The sequence below is a fragment of the Notechis scutatus genome, chromosome 2 (genome assembly GCF_049901735.1).
Source record: "Notechis scutatus isolate UNSWTSFEM ecotype Mainland chromosome 2, rNotScu1.2, whole genome shotgun sequence".
Classification (NCBI taxonomy): domain Eukaryota; kingdom Metazoa; phylum Chordata; class Lepidosauria; order Squamata; family Elapidae; genus Notechis; species Notechis scutatus.
Window position 1 is genome coordinate 125,463,580 of NC_142010.1, and position 16,878 is coordinate 125,480,457.

General features: G+C 36.9%; 1 protein-coding gene across 2 annotated transcripts; it reads right to left on the bottom strand.

Moving 5' to 3' along the window:
* Positions 1 to 209: 209 nt before the first annotated feature.
* On the bottom strand, positions 210 to 16,640 carry PSMD12 (proteasome 26S subunit, non-ATPase 12). 2 transcript variants are annotated; one of them, XM_026678775.2, is made up of 11 exons: positions 16,445 to 16,640; positions 12,871 to 12,930; positions 12,277 to 12,405; positions 10,056 to 10,163; positions 8,279 to 8,383; positions 6,809 to 6,958; positions 6,534 to 6,668; positions 4,657 to 4,769; positions 3,953 to 4,127; positions 3,410 to 3,487; positions 210 to 645 (listed from the first exon to the last, which is right to left on the bottom strand). In XM_026678775.2, the coding sequence occupies exons 3-11, from the start codon at positions 12,394 to 12,396 to the stop codon at positions 436 to 438; spliced, it is 1,194 nt and encodes a 397-aa protein (XP_026534560.1). In that variant the 5' UTR covers positions 12,397 to 12,405; positions 12,871 to 12,930; positions 16,445 to 16,640; the 3' UTR covers positions 210 to 435. The 2 variants fall into 2 exon arrangements, with proteins under 2 accessions (XP_026534560.1, XP_026534559.1); XM_026678774.2 differs by having other exon boundaries at positions 16,264 to 16,451.
* Between the last annotated feature and the right edge of the window lie 238 nt (positions 16,641 to 16,878).

Consider the following 16,878-nt stretch of genomic DNA (forward strand, 5'->3'; position numbering starts at 1 on the left):
TTCTTGATCTGCTATAAACCTACCATACTTTAACATAGGAGAGAAATTAACTTGTTTCATGCTTGAACTTTCAGTCTAGGAGAATCAACATTAAATAAACACTTTGTCACATTTCTTTATAAAAGAATGTATTACAACATATATCTAACAGTGTAAAAAGATATGCAAATCAGACAAATCCAGGATGAATTGGGATAAATCAAAGGCCATTTCCATTACACAAGCGGTACAATTTTATTTTTCCCCATCAATTGCAGCAAAAAAAAATGTTATAAACCAAATCAATAATCAAAGGAACTTAATTGTCAACAATTCTTCAAGAGTGATTATGTTCTAAGTTTCATCTGGAAGGGAGAGATGAAAAAATATACAGTGGGATAAAGTCTCTATGGCCAATTCAATGCCTCTCTAAAGCATTAAGGCTACTGAGGCACCTTATTGCAAGTTATGTATCATCTCCTCTTTGGCAATGAGGTGTGTAGTTTTGTTAACTAGAGCCATCAGCGAATTGAGCTTGTGAGACCAGTCATTGAGTAAGTTATTTGGGTCCTTGGGTCTCTGAAAGTTGATAATTCCTGCCAGCCTATCAACTTTTGCAAAGATGGTCTTATTCACCACTAAGTTGGACAAAAATTCTTCAGATTCCTGTAAAGCAAATAAATGAGAGAATCAGGTAGTCAAACTAACAAACTATTTTGAATGAAATTTCATTGTTTCACAGTATTACGTACAGTTATCCAAACTCTGAAGAAATGAGTATACAGTTAGTCAACTTATGAGCCCAAAATTTCCATTGTTAAGTGAAGCATTTGCTACGTGAGTTTTGCCCCATTTTACAACTTTTCTTGCCACAATGGTTAAGTGAATCACTGAAGTTGATAAATCAGTTACCCGACTGTTAAGTGAATCTGGCTTTGCTTGTCAGAAGGTCTCAAAAGGTCAAAATCACACGACCCTGGGACACATCAACGGTCATAAGTATGAACCAGTTGCCAAGCATCTGAATTTTTGATCACATGACCATGGAGATGCTACTTAGGTCGTAACTGTAAAAAATGGTCATAAGTCAACCTTTTTCAGTGCTGTTGTAAATTTGAATGGTCCCTAAATGAACTGTTGTAAGTGAAGGACTACCTGTAAATGCACATACATACTTCCAAGGAAATGTACTTAAGAAACGTTTATATTTGGCTGGCATAAGTGGTTCAGCACTGAAACTTTGATTGCGCAGGTAGTCCTTCACTTATGATCACAATTGGTTCCTGAATCGCAATTGAGTGAAGCAGCTGCTAAGCGAGATGCCCCATCGCCACTTTGCTCATCATTCAGCTGCAATCCTGCATCTCCTAGCTGTGTTTAAGTGACTTTGGGGGGGAGAAACGCCACAATTATAAATCTAAGTGCTATTGCTATCATTCTCATGATAGTTCTCCCTGGTGGGGTGCAGAGAAGGCCCAGGCCTCTTGGATGTGTATGTGGGGTGGCCCTTTCCCCAGAAATGAAAATGGTAGCAAATGCCATTGTTCTGGAAGGTTCAGAGAGCTGGCTTTCACTATGGAAGGTGGTAACAATGGCATTCACTAAAATGTTAGTGAATGCCAATGTTCTGACTCAGGTTCCCCTCCAGCAGAGTAGAGATGATATTTACTAAAAGATGCATGTTCTGAAAGGCTTGCTATCTTTTTTGTTAGATTTGAGGTCTATTCCCCTACACGTGGGAGAATTTTCCCTCCCTACACGGGGAGGTGAGGGGAAATCCCTTAGCATTCTGGGGAAACAAACCTCAAATCCAATTTCCCTTCTGCTTGCAACATTTTCTGCTGGATTCTCCGATGATTTTCTGGGAAAGCTGGCAGAGATTATTTCAAATGCAATCACATGATTGCAGGGCACTTGGCAACAGGGCAGTAATGTCAACAGGCTGCCAAGGATCTGAAATGCAATCATGTGTCCAGTAAAGGCTGGCATGACATTTTATAAGCTAGGAAGCACCGGTTCTGAGGTTGTTGTGACTGCCAACCACTGTTAAAATGACCAGCCATATGTAGAGGATTACGTGTATTCAACCACATTCAACCAATCTTAATATATAAATTAGCTGATCAATATGTCAAATTAATCTTGCATGAGGCAACACAAATCTGTAACTAATAAACTGTATGTGTAGCAGAGTCCTAGTGGGTGTAGTGGTTGGAATGCAGTATTGCAGGCTGACTCTGCCCACTTGCCAGGAGTTCAATTCTGAGCAGCTCAAGGTTGACTCAACCTTCCATCCTTCTAAGGTCATAAAATGAGGACTCAGATTGTTGGGGGCAATATGCTCATTTTGTAAACCACTCAGAGAGGGCTGTAAAGAACTATGAAGCGGTATATAAGTCTAAATGCTATTGCTATTCTGGAAGTGTCTTCCAGAATTCCATGTAACTATGATGGCTACAAAAGGAACACAAAAATTATCTACAATCCTAGCCTTCCATCTGAACACCTCAGGTAGCAAAAGCACAGCTCAGCAGAAGCCGATTCATTTGGGTAAAGATTTAAATGTATGGAACCCATTAAAAAACCTAGCCTTCAACAGTTCAGATACCCACAACTGTTTTGACTAACCTAGAAGCTACAAACTTGAACAATGACCATTCTCAAAATTGCACTTCAACTCCAAAATCTTTCCCAGGCCCAAAATTGGGAATGCTAAGTGCCGTTTGGTTGCAGCAAGACCAAAATATTTGAATAACGGCAACATGGGGAGGCAGGTGGGAACGAATTGGATACTGCTGCATAAAAACATCTGAAGCAGTCTAAAAGAAGCTCTACCTAACTGGACACTCTTTCTACGGCCCCTTTAAAGAAGGTATGTGTTGGATGCGCCTACTTTAAGGTACTGACAACATCCCCAGATGAAGGGGGATAACAGGATTAGCAATTACAATTAGTTTTTTAATTGGCCTATCATTGGTAATGCTAAGAAATTACATCTTAAAAATGTTTCTTTCTGTTCTGCATACTTTTTACAATATTATATTTACACAGGAAATATAAAAAGTATATTTCATCAATTGGCAAACCACTTTTAAAAGATCTCCCTCCCAAAACTGCAGAGACTAGTCACAGCAATTGTCAGCAATTGTCAACATTAATTCAGACACTAACCCAGCCCCCTCCCTCCAGGATTTGGAACAAATGTATGTAAATTTTGTCAGATAGAAGTTCACCTATAAATAAGTCCAGAGTAGTATGTGCAGGAGCAGAATCTCAATGAGATTTACTGATTCTACTACTAAATTAAATGTACATCACCACGGAAATCGGTTTTTAAAAGCTCCAAAAATACTACCCGTGCTCTTTTTTTCAACCGTGTCGTACATTTTCTCTCATGTGAAAGCCATAAGCAATCTCAAGCACCACTTACATCAACTGATAAATCCAAAAGTTGTGCCATTCTCTTCATAGTAATTCTGGTATAATATTTTGCCATTATTCTAATATTCTAAAGAAAACAAAATCAGAATAGGCCCTTGTTAGGTATTAATTGAAATAATTTCCCAAAATATAAAAGGAAATCTTGCAATGGATTCAAGCATTTGCTTGTGTTTCAAATACTTATTAAGAAAAAGTTAAATAATTTATTCAGTTCATTATGTAGGAAACATAAGATATTCTCAGATACAATTATAATGTATAGCAAACAAGTTGCTGGAAGGAATTAGCAGTGAATTACATTTTAAAGACAACATTTTTCCATATTCCTCTCTTTATCGAAGTTTATTTATATGGAACACTGCCACACTATTCAATTTATATTCCTATATTCCAACTAAAACAAAGATGTGTATCTGTCAAAAATAACTTCTCAAATAGTTTGGCAATAAGCATTGTCAGTCCCACTGACAAAAGTTTGAATGAAAAGGACTGGTATTAATGACGAAGGGCTAAAAAAACAGAATTGACTTACATGTTCCACTACTCTGTTTTTTAAATCTTTCCATCTTTTTTCACCTTCTTCTGTGTAGCCAAATACATCTGTTGCAGGACTTTCGAGGGATCCTTCCCTCAATTCTTTCCCATAATCCTCCACAAGATTAGTCCAGCGCATCAATTCCATCGTAGTAAACAGTTTTAAAAGATCTCTGTTTAAAAAAAGAAAGTATCTCTGTAAATGGCCAAATCATCTCCATGTCCATCAGAACACAGCATCTTCTAAAAGAATTCTGCCAGTGCTACCAGTGCATTAATCTACCTTACTTGCTTTATTAGATATGTGCAATTGCATGAATACATTAGAAACAAAACTATTAATTTAAAAGAGTACACCAGCATCACTATACATATCAGTATGCACACAGCTATTTACCAAAAATTCTTTACAAATATGCATCAAGGATACTAATAGACTTTCAGTTTAACATATATACAAATACAAACTTGGGAGCAGAAATCGATAACTTACATGCACACCAACATCACAAGTATCATTTTACGTTCTATAAACGGAGTAATTCATATATGTTCAATACATATCTTAGCCATCTCCTGACCAACGACACATTATGATTATTATATGAAATTCTACAAGAAACATATTCTGCAAATTAGCATTTGTGGTGATGTCATTCCCAAATGTATTCTTAAATTTAAAAAAAAATAGAAGCCACATACTTATATTTGGGGATGTCTTCTAGTTTTTTATCACTGCTTATTCTGTGCACCAAGTCAGACTGTTCATTATCATAAGGGGATAGGATGACATACAACACAACACTCTTCAATGCCTGTTTCAGAGAAAGAGAAAGAAACCGATCATATCAAAATAAACAACTTTATTTGGAATAAGAAGCTGATTTTTTTTAATGTACCAGTTTGGAATCAAATTCGGAATTACAAGTTTGGAGAGCTGAAAGGAACCAAACTAACCATCAATTCTATATACAAAATGAAGAAATTCATTGAAAACAATTTAAAGCTTTCTTGCTAGGCTAAAATTCTTTATTTTAAAGAAGATATAAGTGGAATTAGTGGGATTCCCATATAAGTGGAATTAGTGGGATTCCCATATATGTACCTGAAAGCATTTTCAAAACCTTGGAACATTGTTCCATAAATTTGTGTGGAGTTTTCAATTCCTAAGATACCTTTGACAAGTAAGCAAATAGGAACTCTGGTTTCCTGCATCTTAAATAATGTGTATGTATTTTGATCAGTAGCAAATTTTCGATAACATCACTTCAAATAATTTTTTCTGCCTGGGCCCTTTCAGAATTTTCACACATAACATTTTTAACTATTTGAGGGGTTTGGTTTTAAAATCTAACTTCTTTCCTATCAGTATTTTACTATCACATATACCTACTAACTTTTCATGCCCCTACATCAGAGGTATGAAACTCAAGGTCTGTTGGCTGGATCCGACCTGCAGGGTGCTTAAATCTGGCCCGCGGGGCTGGTCTGGAAATATCAAAAGACCAGCCCACGGTGCCTCTACTGGCCAAAAAACGGTGCCTCCCCGGCCTCCAGCAGCACTCTGCCAGCCAAAAACGGGCTGCACACAGCCCATTTTTGGCCGGCAGAGTGCTGCTGGAGGCCGAAAATGGGCTTTGGGGGGCCTCCATGTGGCCCTTTTTGGCCAGCAGAATGTCCCATCTCTCCCCCTCCCCATTCCTGCCGTCCAATGGAGGAGAATTACAATGCTGATCCGGCCCTCAAAGAAATCCAGTTGGACATCCCTGCCCTACATGCATGAGAATCAAGATTGTTTTAGATTCCTACTACAGTAGCTTGACTACATGGCCAGAGCAAATGTATACAAGGTGGAATGAGAGATGAGCATCCATGGAGAATCCTGCACTTATGAAGGTCACTCATCAAAGGTTCTACCCAATTCTAGTTATCATAAACAGAACGTGGAAAAATCTGCATTGTTTAAGTTATTTAAGCAGGGTCAGGTTAGAATGAGCTCTCTGCTCAGTGTTTCCTCTGGCAATGCAATAGAGGCCTGTATAACTGGGTCTCCAGTGTACCCATATGATTAAAAAGACGTTGCAAAACAAAGTCCAGTGGTCCTCAACCTTTGCGGCTTGATGGGAGAGAGGGGAACTGAGCCACGAGTGGTGGGTGTGCGCATACACGCATGCAGCCTTTGCACAAGTGGTCAGCTGGCGCATGCACATGTAGCCCTTGGTCAAGAAGTGGTCTGAATGCCCACCAGCCACTCATGCAGCCCAATTCTGCATAGGCCACAGCCTGATAGTGGGCCGTGGCTCAGAGGTTGGGGGGCATTTTAGAGTTCTAAAATGTAGAACTCTAACTACATTTTATTTAATAAAGAAAGTAACTTTGAAGATGTTATAGAAACAACAAAATGCTATTTCAAGAAAAGTACATGGAATATAAATCACTTTTCCCTCTAAAATATTGATAATGGGAAAACGATAACTTTGACTTTCATTGCCCTAAAAATTAAATGCGTACCTTCATAAAGGCAGCATTTGCTTACACAGACATTAACAGCTTATAATCCATTTTCCTCTTCTTTTTACCTGTTGCCATTTTTCACCTTCAGCCTGGATGCAGGGTGTATCATAAATAGCTCTATAGTGTTTACAAATGGAAAGATAAGAACCTTCATGCTGATCCAACTGAATCATTAAATTGTAGTATTTCAATTTTAGTTTCTGAAACGTCAAATAACATTGGGTTAGGAGAGACACATTAAGCATACACATCTGTCACTTCCCCAGCAGAGGACTATTTAAGATGTCTGAATTACACCCCATAAACCAGCAAATCAAAAGTTTTCTACGACCAGACGTACTTCGGTATTTTCTTCCTGGAAAAATTTGGTGTTAATTTTTTTGCTTATAATTTGAGTTCGAATGTAGTCCTTTACAGCCAGACAAAGCCTCATCTGTTCCAAGATGAATTCCACACGTTCCTTCTTTTCCATCGATCCATAGGTCTCCACCTAAAGTTCAGAGCATTAAAATATTATAGACTGAGACATGTGAAATTCTAAGAACTGCACACAAAGCTAACAAAAACATTAATTTTTAACTTACGTAAAACTTCACTTAGTAGTTACAAGTCTACAGCAAATCAAAACAGTTACAGTATGACAAGAGTCTGTAGACAAAGCCTGCTCAATTCCCAGCTGAATAAGCTTCATTTATTTTGAATTTTGGTAAAATTCAAAATGAAATTTAAGCTTTTTGACAAATAACAGATTAAGTCCTCAAAAATCTATTCTTTTTTTTAAAGCATTTTATTTTATTTTATTCTACATATATATACATCAATGCATAGACAGTATGGCACCTAAGCATCATACATTTTGGTGCAAACAAAAATAACATTAATCATATCTCTTACATTCATCAAACTTATATAATTCTAATGTTAATACACATATTTGTATTAAATTATAATCATTCATTATTTAATTATTCATCATGCCAGTACATTCTTCTAATGCCAATCACCATATTGTTTAAACATACATGATAATATCATTATTCAATTTCTTCTTTTGTTTTTATATTTTTTTTAAAAAAAATCTCTTTTGGCGAGCAGTGTGGTTCCAGGTTTTTACATTTCAATACAAACATGATCATAGTTACATATGCATCGTTCTTATTCAATTTCATATCACATTACTGCTTATTCTATTTTCTTTTAAATATTCTCAAATATTAAATTCATTAAACTTATTTTATCCAATTTCAGTTGATAACTTATTTCATTTTTCTTAAAATATTCTCATATCTTACTTTACAATATTATCTAAGATTCTTATTTCATTCCTATATTCTACACACATTACTTTTATCTGTCCCATTTGCAATTTTATCACATATTTTTATTCCATTTATTATTCAGTAATTCCATCTCTCAAAAATCTATTCTTAAAGGGTGGAGGCAGGGAGAGAGAAAAACTCTCGTTGCAAAAGATGATGTGCATCACACTGGATTTCAGACCCCACCTGAAAAATCTTCATTGTTTTCTTTGGGGGATTGCCTACAAAGGCGGTTATCTTCTAGCTGGAAAAGGTAAGCTTTGCAACCCTTATTATAAGCAAGTAAACAATACTGCGTGGGCAATATATTTAACCGCTTTATTTAATTTAAAAGGTTTCTAAAAGACAAGAGATAAGTACCCTAAAACCTCTGCACTATTTAATGTTCTTATATGACTAGTAGATAACTGATCAAAACAACTTTTAAAAATTGAAAAAATGTATTTGAAACATGGGCACTGATCTCAAACTAAGCTATTATTTTTTATTACCTGAAGTTCCTGCAAAATCGAGGCTGCTTCTTTTACGTCACCATTTTGCTCTTTTATTTTTGCCAGTGTATTTGTCAGCCGAGCCCTTTCAATTTCAACATATATCTAAAAACAGCAAGGTAGAATTAAGAATTAATCACTGCATAAGCCTAGTATTGTATATGTGGAAGAAGCCTTATTATTTTTACAAATATAAAACATATTTATCAATGTCATACTTAGAATCAATTATACAAGCAATCTGTTTATTAATATCTTAAAAATAATGGATAAAAACTTTTTTCTCAGTTAAGATTTAATTTATCTAAATCTTATAATCTATATTCTATAGCATCATATTCATATTTTATAATGTAAATAAAAAATGAATTAGAAAAAAATAAAAGCCAAAGTAAAATAAAATACAGTAAAAGCTTAATGTGCTAATGAGCTGTGTATGTATGTGCTAATGAGTCATAAGGCCAAGTTATTACAATGAATAGATCTTTCAGATATACCATGACTGAGGAGAGATTTGGAAGGCATATAGTTACCAAAGTATCCTGGAATTGTGGCAGAGGAGGGACAGCCAGAGCTCCTGTCATATCTTCATCTGTATACTGATTCTGTGCTCTGCTGTCTATTCAATAATACTTTCCAAGCTAATGTGAAGCCAATTATCAGCATTTCGTAAATGCTGAGAATCAATTACAAATCCATCTTACAGTTACCTTACCTGCATTTTGTCATTTCTTTAATGAAGATATTATGAGAGACTTTGCTGAATGCCTTGCTGAGAAGACACAGTGTTCCTTATGTACTAAGCTAGTAATACTGTCAAAAATAGACATCAATATTTCCGCCATTTGGGCTAAATATGTCAAAAGAAACATAAAAGTACCCTGAATGAAAACAAGAATAAGTTTCTTAAGAACCTCCGGTGATAAAACAAAGACGGGCAAGAATGAATGGGTAAATCAATATATGCAGATTGAATACAAATGTGAGTGACCAATATAAAATAGATGGCTTTTATATAGAGAGAATGAGGACCGAATCACAAGGCAAATAGAAGAATAAATGGATCAAGATTAACTGATTATATGCCATCAAGTTGTTGTCAATCTTAGTAACCCCACATATTTTCTCCATGATGATCTCTTCCTAACCTAGTTCTTCAGGTCTTCTAATGGTGCACTCACCACCACTATAACTGAGTCTACCCACCTTGCTGGTGGTCACCCTTTTCTTTCCATCTTTCCCAGCCTTTGGAGAGCTAGGCTTTCCAATAATAGATCTAATTAGAGCCTCATCATTTGTACCTCAAATGAGAACTCTGGGCGCGTTCAATGATCTATTGGTTTGTTTTCTATGGTAGTTATCTACATTCTTCTCATGAATCTTCTCCAACATCAAAGTTCAAAAGCATCAATGGGTCTTTCTACCTTGCTTTCTCCAAGTCCAACATTCACTTTTCATAGTGTCACAGGTAATATTATGGCTTGTATGATTCTGATCTTTGAAGGTACAAACACATCTTGGCATTTGAATATCTTTCCCAAGGCCTTCAAGGCTGTTCTTTCAAATCCTAGCCACAGATGTATTTCTTGACTTCTTGGAGTGTCTGGTTCTATGCTGTTTTATACCTTCCATTAGCAAATATTAAAGCTGGAATTTATCGACTTGTTTCATGATAACTATATTTAGTTTGCAAGGCACCAAGAAAACTCTGACAGTTACATAAATATGACAAAGAAATTTTAAAAAACCACAGATTGTGGAAAGCAAAATATCTTACCTTTCCTTCTGTCACTGTACGTAATGTGTCAATCAATTGCAATTTGATTGACAAATCTGTAATCTCTTCAACGTATGTACAGCACTGTTGGACCATTTTAGCAACTGCCTAGCATAAATAATGAGGAAGATTACATTTACTGAAATAAACTTGCAAAAACAGTATATGTGTTCATTTGTTTCAGTAATATTGCCTGTTATGGAATTTTATTTCAAAATATCAAAGGAAACTAAAAATGTTTGCAATCCAAAGAAGAGACAGGACAAAACAAGTAGATTGTCAGTGATTGTTTCCCTTCATTTTCACATATGTACCTCGTGGAGCAAAAACAAACAAACTTCCTGCAAGAGGATATAGTGGAGTTATTTTTGTCTATTTTTAGTAAGGTAAAGCTGCTAAGAAAAAACTTCTCCAGTACTATGTGGAAAAGAACAAGTCATTTGCCTACTTTAGGATTTCAAAAGAATTGTTTCTTTACTTATCGTGACTTCTACAACTTAAAATTAAAACCAACACTAATTTTTCCTTGCATACTATACTAGCATTATGTACAACTTTACTAAAAACAAAAATAACATAATTTAATTTTGCCTGAGACTTTGAACTATTTGTACTCTATATATCTTGTACTATTTGCTTCTTATGCATTTTTTGTTTTGTTTTTTAAAGCAATCAAGTGATAGTTGAAAGGGAGCAAAAGACTTTAAACAACATAAATAAACTAAGTCTCCCACCCAGACAGCTTGTCAATTTGTTGAGCATCACATTTCAGTCAAAGCAATGTTATTATTCATGGTCACTACCACAGTAAATCCAATTACAAGTTGCAGCCATTTTTATAAAACAATAAAAATAGAGGCTTGGATATAAATCTATACCATTTGAATTATTTATGATCAACATAAAAACTTCTTTATTATGTACCTTTAAGTTATCCAATCAAAATTACCTAGAAACTCAAGTAATTTAATTTAGCTATCTCTGAATCAATTATTGTCTCTGTGTCTCAACCCAGCCTACTTCACAAGACTAAAAGGAATTTAGTTGGGATGCTGCACAAAGCACACTTATGTCACTATGCATAAACCGCAACAGATAGGAAGTAAAAAGTGGACTTTTGCACCAGATCTAATCTTTAAGCAAAACCTACTATGAAGTTTAAGCAATAAAAGCTGATCTGTACAAGATGGTAAAAAGTCATCAGGATTTAATCCCTTACAGAAATCTTAAAATAACAGAAGCAAATAATTTTAAACTGCCAGAAAACCATCTTCAAAACACAGAAACACTTTTCATTTGACCTGATATGATTCAGGAAACAATTAAATCCAATTCTCTTTTACACATATGAAATCTTGATCTGTCTACTTACAACATGTACCAATAGTTGCCGAGCTGTACTGTAGGAGACCACATCAAAGAAATACAGATAGTCCTCAATTTATAACCGCAACTGAGACTGGATTTCCAACCATGAGTTATTGCAGTCATAAGTTGAGGCACCCACATGACCAAACCCAAATGCACAGCATTTTTTGTGGTGGTGGTGAAGCAAATCACTGCTGTCATTAAGTGAACACCACAGTCATAAATAAGAACTCATTCTTCTAGATGGGCATTTTTTTTTGCCAGAAATCAGCAATATATATATATATATATATATATGGATCTTTGGTTATTCGGGTTCTCTCCCGCGTAAGATTCAAAGTATCTAGGCAGCTTGGCGAGGTCCCACTCGCCATCTTCAGGCTGGTGCTGGCTTAGTGCCAGTGCAAGCACTGGCACTAAGCTGAAAGCACCAGCCTGAAGATGGCGAGTGGGACTCGCCAAACGCTGCCTCAGATACTTTGAATCTTACGCGGAGAGAACCCGAATAACCAAAGATCCACATACAAATACCCGCGAGAACCTCAGAAAACAAATATATATATATATATATATATATATATATATATATATATATATATATATATATATATATATATATATATATATATATATATGTGTGTGTGTGTGTGTGTGTGTGTGTGTGTGCAGTCATGTGACTGTGGGATGCTGCAACCAATTGTAAAGTTGAGCCAGTTACCAAGCATCCTAAATGTAGTCATGTAACTTTTTTTTTTTTTTGGGGGGCAGGAACAGATGGACAATATCTTACAACAAGAATGGAAAAACAGGAGAAACCCTTTTAAACTTCCCCCTTTTCCCTCAGTAAACTCACCTGTTTTAACTGACTCCTCCTTTTCGAAAGAAGGAAAATATTTTCATTAAGAGCATTCCAGTCTTTAGCATCATAACACATTTTTACTACAGCAACCAAGATGCGAGATGTGGAAACCATATCAGAAGCCTAAAAAAAGAATGGGAGATAAAATATATCATTTTTAGTGTAAAATATTTGCAAAAGTTCCTCTAGAAAATTAAAAACTTCACTATTTATGAAAATAAATATATTTCTGATCACAACAGGAAAAGTAACTCAGAATTCACAAATGAACAATTCATTATTCTAGTATTCACATTACAATTTTTCCATATCTTATTCTTGCTTATAAATGGAGATTTTACTTTGTCAGAAAATTTACTATTATTTAAGCATTAACTCCCATATTCGTATACTGTAAACTAATTCTCCTTCACTGTTTTCTAAAATCAATGAGAATCTCATTGTCTGTAAGAACATATAAAAAAGCTGGAAAAAAGACATCAATTGCTATTTTGATATCTGCAGAAGAGACACATGCAATTTATAAAAAAAAATGAATGACTAATTTAAAAATTGAAGAAATGACTAGTACACTTTAAAAATGCTTACAGTTCGAGTCTGTTTTTCCAGTGACAGCAATGTTTCAATAGCTTCCTGAAGCCTTCCATCCTAAAACAGAAATATGGTACTTAAAACAAAATGAAAAAAGTACTTCTAAATTAACTAAATTGCAAGTTATATATCAGTAAATACAACATATCACAAAGATGGATGAAAATGTGTTATTTATTTAACCATATTTAAGTACCACCCATCTCGCTGTCAGAGTGACGCAGAGTTAGGAGTTATTATAAGTTAGAAAACTATAGTTTCAAAGCCAAAATATATCTTGCTTGTTTATGGGAATCCAGCAAGACTACTTTGTAAACCATGATTGATTAGATCACATAACCTAGGAAATGGTGGTTTCTTCAGTAAAACATGGCTAAACAATACTGCTTGCTGGAAGATGTTACTTGTTTAATTTAAAATAGGAAAGCTTGTATTAAATGTAACCAAGCTGCATGGAAAGCAATTAAATTTAAAACAGAAATACAGAATCACTTATCGGGTTGATTTCAACTACACTTATGTCAATATTAACTACACCAGGAATAAGACTATGAATCAATCTATCAACCTATCAATCTTCAGTCTAACTTCCTGTGCTTCTTTTGCAGGTGGATTGAAAAGCAAAGTTTCACTCTTTAAATTACAACCACTTTGTAAAGGTAGTCCTCGACTTATGAAACATAATTGAGCCCAAAATTTCTGTGGCTAAGGAAGACATTTGTTAAGTGGGTTTGCCCCATTTTATGACCTTTCTTCCCCCAGTTGTTAAGTGAATCACTGCAGTTGTTAAGCTAGTAATAGTTATTAAGTGAATCTGTCTTCCCCATTGACTTTGCTTGTCAGCAGGTCACAAAAGGTGATCACATGATCCAATCCACCACTCCCACAATTCAAGCTCTGCAGGTGTATGTGGGCTGGCCCACCACTCGCACAAGTTGAGCTGCGTGCATGCACCAACCGACCTCTCATGCAGCCCTGTTCCAAACAGGCCAGAGTCTGGCAGTAGGTCGTGGCCCAGGGGTTGGGGATTCCTGAAATAAGCTACCCAGTATTACCAAGAAAATATATAGCCATTTTAAAAAGTGAGAGTTAAACTATACCTGTAAGTTTCCTGAATTTAGAATGTGTTTCCTTAATTTTATACTCAATTTCAAAGGAAGAGGATGCTATTAAAGCTGTCTTCAAATATTATTTATCTAATATTTATCAAGATCAAATCTATAAGGTATTCATTCAGATGCCAAAAGGGAAATTACAGCATGCACCTCATTTTGCCAGATGCAAGTTGCTTCTTCTCTCAAGTAAACAGCAAACATATTTCTGTTCTGCTAAACATAATACTCTATATTAGCTATTCTCTTCCAATTAAATTATTGCATCTAATTATATGTACTTATATTGCCAAAGTGAAAAATCCCTTGCTATTGCAAAAAAAAAAAAAAACAAGCTAGGGAAAATGTTTAAACAAAGAAACAAATTCAAAAATGTATTACAATCAAGCCCATCACGACAAAAGACAGTAGGGTTAAAGGACAACATTCCTGCATAGTTCTTTCCAAATCAGGAGAGATAGATCTTCTTCCAATAATTTAATCATAGCAACAATATGGAGTAACTTGACTGGTGAATTAGACAGCTATATAAATGGATGGAAGTTAGTTAGTTCCATCTATGTGCAGTAACTTCTTTAACCAGATAATTTTTACCATTCTCTTGCATAAAACTCTCTTTTCAATGTTTTAGATTGTATTTAACATTACACATTTTCCATGTACAATTTAATCCTGGTTTACTCCAATATAAAGCAGGTGACTGCACTTAGTCAACCTTAGCTGACCAGATATAACCAGGTTACTATTCAAGAAAATTCCAGAAGGAATATTTTAAAGAAAAAAATGGGCAGAACCTAACTATTTCTGTATTATTGCCAAGAAACAGATATGGATGCATTCTTGAAATAATCAGAAATTAAGATCAATATTTTAGAAGGGAGACTTTACCACTTAATTTAAATCCATACAGTATGCTTAACCATAAATGCATCACAACACTGAGTTAATCCAACAAACTAAATGAAAATCCAGTTTGATAATTTGGAGTTCAACAAGTCATGTGTACACAACCTTAACAGGACAACATGTAATCAATAAGTCAGAGAGCAACAGTTCTTCACCATCACCATTTGGTCTGGATAATGATGGGCACTTTTGTATTATTTTCTAAATTCAAGATAATTAGCACCCTGGATAGATTCTTTTCCCCATGGATTTACATCTTTTAATAAGCTATTACTTCTCTAGGAAGTAATCCCAGGTTAGCATCAGGAGAACCCAATTCTAAAAACAATGTGAAAAAATCCATACTTAAGTATCCAATCCACCTTTGGGGGGGGGGCGGTATGTGCATTAACAACACACAGCAAATGAAAACTATGCTAAGCAGCGATGCCATGTACACAAGAAACAAATGAAACCGTACAATTCATAGGATATCCATGATTTGCAGTATAGTACAATATCCATGCAAATCTTTTAATATTACTTCAACATACGCCACCAATGTTCTTGTAAATCTGACAGGAGTTCAAAGGAAGCCAAAGGGTTCCCCTGTGAGAGAGACGGGCGGTTTCTAAATAAGATTAATCAATAAAACTAAAAAGTCCCGAAGCAGCAGCAGCAGCAGCACCGATTTATACTGAGGAAGAAACCCACTAAATTTAAAGCTCCAGTTAAAACACAGGGGAAAATGTCAACCTTACTTCTACAAACCTCAAAAAAACAAAACACCCCATAACTGCCTCTTTTCCTCCAATGCAAGCAAGACACTTTCTTACCTCTCGGGACGAGCCGCCCTCATATATTACAATAAAGAAAATGTCTTAATTTTTTTCCCCTATTTAATATTTACATTTTTATTTAATTCCGGAGGCCTCGTTCCTCCGAAAAACAACGCACTGGGGGGAAAGGTCCGTCCCGGTTTCTACCCCTCCTGAATTATAGAACCACGGGAGCGACCCGCGCTTTGCCTACCCCACGCGCGATCGGCCCTTCCCGGGGGGAAAGAGAGCAGCAGCAGCAGCAGCATCTCGCCCCGTTTCTCCCATCTCGGCCACCCAGATGCCCATTGGCGGCAACTCCTTGGCTTTCCCACGCCGGGCAACGCGGTTTGCGGAGCCGAAAGGGCCCCCTTCTCCGCTCTTCTCCACCCCCCTCCGCCATCTGCCTTGCCAGAGTCCCCGGCCAGGGTCAGTCCGGAGAGGCGATCCTTCCCCCCCGCGCCCGCCCCGCTCAATCCCACCGGGAGAGCAGCGGCTCCCAAGCGAAGGGCCGATGCGGCCTAAAGTCGGGCCGCGCCATGACTCAGCCCTCGGCGGGGCCTTTGCTCGCTTACCCGGGCCATCTGCTCGCACTCGGGCAGGCGCTGGTCTACCGTGGCGCTGTAATCCACCTCCATTTTTACGATGCGGCCATCGGCCCGCTCCGCGTCCCCGTCCGCCATGGTCCGGTCTCGCCCAGCCCGGAATCGCTCTCAGGGCTCTCAAGTCAAACACTCAAGTCACGCACTGACTCACCGGAACCGGAAGCCCCTGGCTAGAATGGCAGAGGCAACCACGAGGACAGCCGGCTCGCCGAGGACCCCCCCTCGCGTCTCACACCCGGCGACAGGCACTGCGTTAGTCACCTTAAAGGAGGGAGGGAGGGAGGGAGGGGAAGAGGAGGAGGGGCGCTTTTAAAATCACAGCAGCCCTTCTGCCATATCGGGACGCCTTTGTGTCTCTTTATTTCTGTCCTCTGGTGGGCATCGGAATTTTTGCAGCCCGGATCTGGAAGTGGAGTGTGGAGGATGCATGTTTGTGTTTATTTTCATGGTCATGATGTGCACTGAAGATGGTGTTTGATTTCGTTGTACGAGGTGCAATGACAAACTCAACTCAACTCAACTCAACTCAACTCAGTATTAGCCTGGGGAGGTTAAGAGAAAGAGATGGGAAGCAAGAAAGGTTGT